Source organism: Empidonax traillii, unplaced genomic scaffold (assembly GCF_003031625.1).
Source record: "Empidonax traillii isolate 1590-97213 ecotype Southwest subspecies unplaced genomic scaffold, ASM303162v1 scaffold447:size986111, whole genome shotgun sequence".
Classification (NCBI taxonomy): Eukaryota; Metazoa; Chordata; class Aves; order Passeriformes; family Tyrannidae; genus Empidonax; species Empidonax traillii.
The window spans coordinates 367,253-376,757 of NW_020955640.1; the positions used below are offsets into that span (position 1 = coordinate 367,253).

Below are 9,505 nucleotides of genomic sequence, written 5' to 3' on the forward strand. Positions count from 1 at the left end.
CAGCCTGTTCCCATGCTTGACAACCCTTTTGGTGAAGAAATTTTTCCTAATATCTAATCTAAAACTCCCCTGCTGCAACTTGAGGCCATTTCCCCTCATCATCTCACTGTTACTTGGAAAAGAGACTGACACCCACCCTGATAAAACTACTTTTCATGCACAGTCTATGTCTCATCAGAAGTGGGCACCTTGATGACACCAGGCAGTAAAGATACTTCTCTCCACAGTGGGGCTTCTGTCTGAGCAAGGAGAGCATAGGGATCGCAGACAGATTTCCACAGCACACCATGCAGGCAAACACATCAGCAACCATATACCAATATCTATATCTATACATGTATCATATATCACATATTAATGCCACCTTCAATCTTCCCAATCCCAATTTTACAGGTTCACATGGGCCTTGGGCTTCATGGTTTCTTTAAGCAGTGTCTGACCTTTCTGCCACCAGCAGGACACAAGGACTGGTAATAGAGCACACCACAAACGTTCTGTGGCCTGATATCTGACATCTGGTTAGTGTCAGATGCCTCAACCACAAACCCTTCACTGCACTGGGCTGGTCTGCATGGCCCTTCCAGGCTCTGGGAGGGTGAGTGCCCTCAAAGAAAACACAGTAGTGGCTGATTCCTGGTGCTTTCATCTACACTATCCTTGGTGAAATTGTTCATTTTCTAGCAGCTGTCCTGGCCCTTTCTGTGGAAAAAGGACAGCCTCGTTTGAAACTCTGGAAGATGCTATCTCTGTTTCTGCCATCTCAGTCATAATGTCTAATGGCAGAGCCTGGGGCCAATGATATACAAAGGTATGTGCACACAATACTGTGCACATGCACGATCATTGTTTCTACACTCATATGTATAGGTCTCCACCAACCATTGTTATAGAGCAAAAGAACTCATGGACTCTACTTTTGTGGAATAGGTTTTATTTGAAGTTCCTGGTGGCTTACAGCTTTGTGCCAGCCAGCTCTGGAAAAGAGTCCCAGGACTCAGGATTGTAATAGTTTGGATCAAGTCAAATATGAAATATCTGATCTGACATTTAGGGTGTCACACGCTTTTTAAATCTCATTTGAAGCAGAACAGTATGCCTTGAAAACATCTATATGCAGGATAGAAATAAGCAGCATGATATAAGCCAGGGGAATGAACAAAAAAAATTAAGTTCACAAAAATGTAACAACTAAGGAGCTGACCATTGTACTACAATGTCATAATTAAAAACTGGAGAGGAAGCAGCATCAGGGGAATTACATTAATGAAGCTTAGACGGTACCATTGAGCAAACTCTGAAAAACAAATGACTTAAAGGCAAGCAATGCTCTTTTATTATAGAAGTCTCTGTGGGTAAGCTGATTAATATGTACTTCATACTATAAATTAGAAGCAAACAAGATATTGCACTGGGCAAACTCTGAGAAAAATAGTGCTGTCTTGTTTTTTTAAGGGTGAAATATGTAGGAAGCACTGGAGAAATCTTACTGGCTCCACTCTCAGGGATAGAATGGTGCTTCAACAGCGTTGCTAAGCCTCCTGAAAAAGGAAAAGAATAAAAAGCATCTTGAGCCAAAAATTGAGTAATAAATAAATGCGAATGTCATAAGCACACAAGGAACATCACACAGAATGGAAATAAAAGATGACAACCCTGACACACTGGAAGCATGGCATATACAACATATGCTAGAAAGCTGGTTTTGAAACAGCACTCACATCTTCATTTCTACTTGTTAGTGACAGCTGTATTAACCAGGTGTATGTCTCAATGGTCTTTACCAGGAGACTTAAAATTAATCTCTGTTCTGCTTTCAAACGATGAGGCTCATTTTCTGGGAGCTTGATTTTCTACCTCTACTCTCTCCAGAAAACATCTGAAGACATATTTAATTTCTGATGACTTTGTTCAACAGTACCTTCTAAACTTTATTAATGAAATTATTAATGTAATCACTAGAACTGGTCCAAACCCACTTATTTACTTGTAAAGTAATTAGTTTAGCTTTTGCCTAAGTTTCCCAAATGTCATGGATCTGCACTGGGCCAGTTTCTCTCACCCTCCCCACAATTGCTATTAGTTGAGAGAAGGTTTATGCAGACAAAAGAGATTTGATCCTTGTTTTTCGTTATTTTGGCTGAATCCTGCACTGAAAGTCAAGGTGCTACTGCATCTGGCAAGCCTCCACCTCTATCTCTTCTGAAAGTTTCTAAGCAATAATGGCAGTACCTGGGATTACTGGGACACAAGCATACATAATACAAGGAGCATGACATAATACTCCAGCACAACTACTGAGAAAAGTATCTTGTCCACAAAGTGGCTTTAGGACACTGAAGTGCTGCTGAACTCAAAAGTCTATTCAAAGTCCCCTCTCAGCAGTGAGCTGCTATGCAAAAGAGATTCGTGCTGAAAACTACAGCACAGCAGAGGCAGATATAAGCAGAAGGGACACCACCACTCCAGTCCTCCAAAGGAAGCCTTGTCAGGTGGAAAAGTCTTCATGGAAAAAGACCTATTTATTACCCTTTCAATAGGCATCAATAAATTTGAAAACCAATGTAAAAGACATTTACTAACTAGATAGGCTTCCTTTATATTGTGGAAGGGATGCTGAAGTCTCAGAAAATAGAGTGCTATATTTCACAGATCATTTTCCCAACAATAGGACTTTAGTTACCTTGCATGTAAATTACTACAAGGTAACAGGCACACTACACAGTGCTGTCTGCCAAGTCGGGAAACCAAACAGCAGAGAAATAGCCCTAGAAGATGCACTCAGAGCAGTAATAAAGCAGTAGAACTACTGTAACTAATGCTGACATTTTAATCAAGATATTATCAACCCCACCCTCCAGTCAGTCCTAGAATTAACCACAGATACTCTCAGCACCCCATCTTTTGACCTGGAAGAAGTGGAGCTATAAGAAATTATTACCACGACATAAGAAAGATCCCTATTCTTAGATTTTATTACAAGACCACATCACTTCTCTGAAGTGCTGATACCTTAAGATGCACACATCTCATGTAGACAGAGTAAAGCTCTAGAACTGTTATTTTGGAAAAACTAGAAACACGAATTACCAAGCAGTATTTGATCTATTTGTTGCAGTGTTAGGATGTAATATCACAGTCTTCCAAGAATTGTCAGTTCCAAGGACTTTTCTGTCTTGGTCAATATGAACATTGTATCTCCCTTTATTTTGCTGTGGCCTTGCCTAAGTCTCAAGATCCTGTTTGAAACCAACACAAATGTTATATTCATAATGTATCAGTCTAGTATGACAAACCTAATATGACTAAGCCTAATATGACAAACTGGGAATATCTACACAATGGGAACAGTCTAAAATTGAAGCTTCAAACACTCCTTAGCTCAAAACTTTGCTGCTGTCCAGCCAGCCTAAGAGTGACTCTAGACATCAGGAGAATGACAGAACAGGAGAAGCAAAACTTCACTGAAATCTCTTCAAAGAGGTTAAAGAAATCTTGATGGAATTAGAGCACTTGAAATCATGTTTAATTTGATAATTTTAATTCTGCAGCCCAGATGAGATTCTCTGGTAAATTTTATTTCATAGTCTTAAATCATTAAGAAAAGATTTCCTCTCTAGAATAGAATAATGAGTGTTAATTGCAAATGAAAGCTAATGTGAAGGATAAAATGTTATGTACCTTAAATTGCTTCTTTTTTTTTTCTGTCAGTGTCCCATCCACAAGCAAATCCACATATTTGACCAATAAATACAGACCTTCTGAAAAACGTGTGTGTGTGATTGTGTTCCCTTTGATAACATGGGACACTATATCTTTTGATATTTTAATTTTACTGGCTCAGAAAGTAGATGAGGACAGTAGAGGACATAAGAAAACAAGGTTAAATTGTGATATTTTTATCAGTTTCTCAGCAAACTAAAATAGCATATTGAACAGAATGAAATTTTTGTGTTTGAATCAAATAGAGTTGAGAATAAATATGTACTTTTACCATTTTGGAGCATAATGTATGCATGACCAATGAAGTATTAACTACAGTGGTCAAAAGTCTTTTCAGATGAAAAGAAAGTCTTGAATTCTGTTAGTTGTGTGACTTATATTTTAAGTTTCTGACCAACATTTTGTAGTGCTTCAGAACAAGACTGTGGTAAGACTTTTTAGGTGCCCAAACTTTCCATGGATGTGCCTTTTTTATTGAAACCCAAAACATTCAATTGGGAAAACACTGCATTTCCTTCTCAGTTCCTATGCCATCTGATCTATCAAAATCTCCTGTAGGTTACTGGATTTAAGAAAAAGGACATCTTAACTGTAATTTATCTGTGGAAATCTTAGATGAGTACTATTCTTGTCAACGGTTTTATACAATATCTGCTGCTTGATGATAGCACATGATTGTATTTTCCCCAGAAGAAAGAAGATAGTGTAAAAGAAGATGAATACATAAATAAACATGAAAACTACGTTTTAACATAAGTAATCTTTTTTCTTCTCTGACCTACTCAATCTTACTGTTATTGTTTAAGTTTTCTAACTCCAGGAAAGCCATCTCTTATCTAAAAATTCACAATCTGTTATAGAGGCCATTTTAAGTTCAGATTATCTGTAACACAAAGTTCAGCTACAGCAAATAATTCATGTTGGACAAAATGTCAAACACTTTTGAAGTCTGAAAGATTTATATTCTTGGCATTCTAGACCAATGTTATAAAATAGTCCTTGTTTCATAACAAGAGTCTAATCTTACCACCCTGTTAATCCTAAATCTCACTTCGTCCAAACAACAGAGCTATTGTTTCTACAACTGCAACACAGCTTGCTCCAATACTTAATTTGAATAACCACCAAAGTTAAAATTGATATTAGCTTTTCTTAAAAGATGGGCTCATCTTTTAGTGTAATATGCTGTTTTGATGTTAAAATTTAAATTTGAAGAGGATGACGGAAAAAAATACATATTCTAGCAAGGGGTAGGTAGCTCTGTCTGCTGTAACATTTTCCAATTGCAGTCATTCTGACTATCCAGAACAAAACAATGTTGAATCTAGAAAAATTTTAAAATTAAAGTATGATTTGGGCACTGGGCATAAAGAATTCAGGAGAACTCAAAGGGCTATTGGGAATCTCTTATTCTGGAAATTAATTAGAGAAGAATGATATTTCTTTCACACATCTACAAAAGTTAGTGTTGTTAATTCCAGGAACTGGCAAAAAACATTTAGCACTCACAGGCAGTCCATGAAATCTTTGGTGATATAAGTATACTTAGATTTACACTGTCATTGCCAAGGTTTATCCTATTTCAGTGAGGCCAAGAGTGCAGAGTGATGGTTTACATTTTTAATTATTCATTACACTAAACTGATGTCCTCAGATTCAGACTGGACTACCATACAGACAGACACTTGTATGCTTGATGTAGTTTCATTCCTATTTTGATATTCTTAGCAACTTAAAACCAGAACAAATTCACTGAAGTGCATAGCTACACAAGGATTTTGCTTGAATGTGCTTTAACAGTGTACTTCATTCTGACTGACTGCTATGTGTAATACAAAACAATATGGGTCAAAATCAGAAATAATTTTAGTAATCAGTGGAGTAAAAAAAGAGCAATATCATATTCTTGTAAATTTTCAGAGCAAATTGACTCCAATAAAGAATACTTTTTTAATAAACCCAGTGCAACCCCATGTCCCTTTTCCATACTCTCCACAACACCTATTTTATTGCTTCTATAATGGATTTCTGAAAAAAACCCAAAACCAAAAACTACAACATTCTTCTCTCTTTACATTTCAATGCCATTTCAATGTTCATTTCACTTGCATTTAGTTGAACCCTGTGGAGACATAACAAAATGTAAATACCTTAATGGAGTTGAAACAGTGACCTATTTCACTCGTAGCATTTGCTAAATTTCATTTCTCAAGTACCTATATGGGCGTTGAAATTGGACAAGGAGAGGGACTCCAAGCATTAGGGGTCTTTTCCCTTTACCTGGAGGGGACAGTGCCCTCCCCCCCACCCCCCACGAGGTCTCCATGGCCCCCGCAGAGACCACAGGACAGCAGCAGCGAGGAGAGAGGCAGAGAGAGTTTATTGTTCTGGGTAGCGACATAAATAGCTCTTGGGGGGATTACAAAGTGAACATTAGGAGTCCAGGAGGTCTTACAAAACAACCAATGACAAGAAAGGGTTAACAACCAACAGGGAAACTTTCAGGTATCTCTCAGGACATTCCAAAGGCAGAGATAAGACTAAGAATCCTGGGAAGAAAAAGGTGAGTTTAGCAAAAGTTACAAAAGCCATTTTGGAAACATGTTCACTTAACATTAAAAACCTGTCTTCTCTCACACACTAAAAGCCTACTGCAACACCTATACAAACTGTACTTTTTGTCCATTGTTAAAACTGAACAACATAATGTTGACTTGAGAAAATAACAGGAGTTCCACTAGTGCATAATTAAAACAAAACAAACCAACCAAACAAACAAACAAAAACCCACACAAAACAGGAACATTTACAAACAAAAATAAAAAATACATTATGTAAATAATAAACAATAAACATCAGCCCTAAAAATGAAGCATTGTTTTCTCTATGAAGAGAGATTTCCAACACATTTCTAGGGTTCAGCTGTACAGACGAATATCCAAACAACTCAGAAGGCTGTTCACATTGCACTCTTTATCTAGAACGTGATTTTCATAGCTAAACAGCCACCTAATATCTGAAGAAAGGGACTCTGTCAATCCCCTTTTCCCCAAGGTTACACCATTCCTCCCATGAAGCTATCAGTCATCTTTTTCACTTAAGATTTCTTGCCCTGCTTGTATTTGTTGGCATTTGCCCATTTTTCACAGCTTTGCTAGTCATGTTCCTAAAAGATGCCACATCCTGGAGTTCCTTTGTGGTTCTTGGTTCCCTTCTGACATCTTTCCTCCCTAGTTTGCTGGGTAAGAAGGGCATGTCTTTGTGCTGTGAGGTAGAGAAACATGGAAAAGTCAAGTTCAGAGGTTTTAAGGACATGGGAAGAAGGAGAAGTGAAGCTCTGAAAATTCAGGACCCTCTCAAGTGCAGGGCTTGCTTTTCCTCAAACTCCAAATACAAACCCAGAACTATTGTGAAAAGAACAAAATCCTGGAGATTTATACTGCTGTCTGATCTGAATAAACCCAGGGCTACATAGCAAGTCTTGGGGGTCCTCTACACCACTCTCAGGTTGTACAGATCTGGCTTCCAAAATGTAGGTGGGGGCACACTTCAGAGACAGATCCTTTGAGAAAGGAAAAATGTCAGAGTCTGAGGGCTGTTTTGTAGAAACCCTTCTATAAAACAGTAAGTCTGTTCCACTCACCCTGAAGTTCACTGCAAAAGTCCAAAAGAAACTTCTGAAGGGCAAGGAGCCCTTCCCTTCTCTTGCCATCCCTCGTCAGATATGATCCTACAGCTTTTGCCATCTTCTTGAATGGCAGGGACCTGCATTTAAGGTCTTTGCATCCCTGCAAAGATATAACTGGTGCCGCACTGGCTAAGAGGACAGGCACATCCTGAAGGAGGGAGTAACGGAACTGTAGCTCCACCTTTAGATCGAGATGAGCATTGAATACACCACAGCGGGAAAACCACCCATGGCAGCTTGAATCCCCTCATAGCAAAGGTGGAAAATCTTGGCGGTAATGGGGTGCATGACGCCGGACAGTCCCTCAAGCAGCTCCCAGTGTCAGTTTCTGGCATGGCTACCTGGATGCCCCTGGACCAGACCTGCCCCTCGTGTACTCCAGCAGTTTTCCAGTAACATCATTTTCCTCATCTCAGAGGAGTACTCATATGGTGTAATGTTGAGAGACACCTCTCTTGCTCTTCCAAACCCTCTCCTCTTTCCCGGCCCACATTTCAGTGTCTTGGGTATTTACATCACCCAGAAAACCAGTCAGCCTTGCCCCAGGTGTCCCTGCTGCCCCAGAGAGTGATGTCTGTCCATGCTGCCACCACTCTCTGCAGAAACAGTCCAGAGGCTCCAGTGGAGCAGTAGGACACGGCCAGGCCAGGAGGTGCCTTCCCAGCACCTTCCCTTCCGAAGGGCTGTGGAGATGCCCATAGCGCTGACACACACCTGACATGGGCTCCAGAGGAGAAATGGAGCCTGGAGGAGGATGCTCAGAAGGAAGTGGATTTTCCCAGTAGGGTGCACTCAGTTCTGGGGGAAAGAAGGGAGCTGGAAGGGACAAGGGGCAGGAGTGGGGTGATCTCAGCGAGGGGTGGTGGTGCCCAGCAGGCCTGCAGAGACGCGGGCAGCCAGCAAGCAGGCCAGCACAATGCCGATGAGCTGCAGCAGTGCCAGCCCCAGGGCAGCGGTGGCAACGTAAGACATGTTGCTGCCGACGAAGGCCGACACCTTGGCGAAGCAGCCGTCGCGGTGCAGCCTGCGAGGGTCGGGAGGGCTGCGCTGGCAACCCCGGCGGGCCCGGCAGCAGCTGAGCGGCACCGACCCGTTCTGCTCCAGCCCCCAGGGCGAGGCGAGCCAGTCGCGGTAGCTGAGCACCCCGCAGCAGGACAAGGCGCGCTGCAGCGCGTCCAGGCTGTCCGCCACCCTCTCGTCTTCCCCATATGCCAGCAGCGCCTGGCGCAGCCCGTCCTGGAAGCCCTGCGCCAGGGTCTGGCGGTACAGCAGCGCGGAGAGCCCGGCCGCCAGCCCGGCCGCCAGCACGGCCGTCAGGAACGCGCTGTAGGCGCGCAGGAGCCCCCGGTGCTCCGTGGCGGCGCCGAAGCATCCCAGGAAGCCCCAGATGATGACGGCGGCGCCGGTGGCTAAGAGGATGGCGGGGGCGCTAGGATAGTCGCTGGCCGACAGTGCTAGGTAGCTGCCCAGAGACACCTTGGCCCAGAGGCCGATGATGAGCATGGTCAGCCCTGCTGCCCAGAAGACGAAGCTGAAGGCCATGAGGGACAGCTTGAGCAGGGTCATGGTGCCCTCGGGCCCTGGTGCCGGCGGGCGGGCGGTGGCGGTCACAGTGCGGGAGTCCCGCGGCCGTCAGTGCCGTCGGTGCCGTCGGTGCCGCCGGACAGCGCGGAGCAGCGGGAGCCTCGGCGATGTTCGAGGTGCCGGCGGGTCCCGGCAGTTCCCCGGGCAGCCGTGGGTGCAGGCCCGGTGCAGCTCCCCCGCGGCAGCCGGCGCGAGTCGCGCCTCTCCTCCGCCCTGTCCCCTTTTTGAGGGCTCGGGCGGGGGCGCGGCCGCGGCGCTTGGCCGTCCTGCGGGGCTCAGCGAAGCGGGACGAGCCGTCCCCAGCGGGCAGCCTGCCAGGCCAGGGTCCGCTCCAGTCTCCCCGTGCAGGGCCGGGAGCCCCGGGGGCTCCTCCTCTCTCCCCAGCCTCTTTTAGACGAGCAATCTCCTCAAGTTAGTGCGTACCCAGCAAAAAGCGGTACCCGCAGGGGGGGAGCCCGTACAGGTACTCCTTAGGGCTCTTTCCCGAGGTTTGGAGTGAAATAAATGGGTGAG

At 43.7% G+C, this 9,505-nt stretch overlaps 1 protein-coding gene across 1 annotated transcript; it reads right to left on the bottom strand.

Moving 5' to 3' along the window:
* Positions 1-6,525: 6,525 nt before the first annotated feature.
* LOC114062959 (tetraspanin-7-like) lies at positions 6,526-9,051 on the bottom strand. The gene is made up of 2 exons (XM_027894923.1): positions 7,364-9,051; positions 6,526-6,984 (listed from the first exon to the last, which is right to left on the bottom strand). Exon 1 carries the CDS (start codon positions 8,972-8,974, stop codon positions 8,258-8,260), a length of 717 nt encoding a protein of 238 aa, XP_027750724.1. The 5' UTR covers positions 8,975-9,051; the 3' UTR covers positions 6,526-6,984; positions 7,364-8,257.
* Positions 9,052-9,505: the final 454 nt, after the last annotated feature.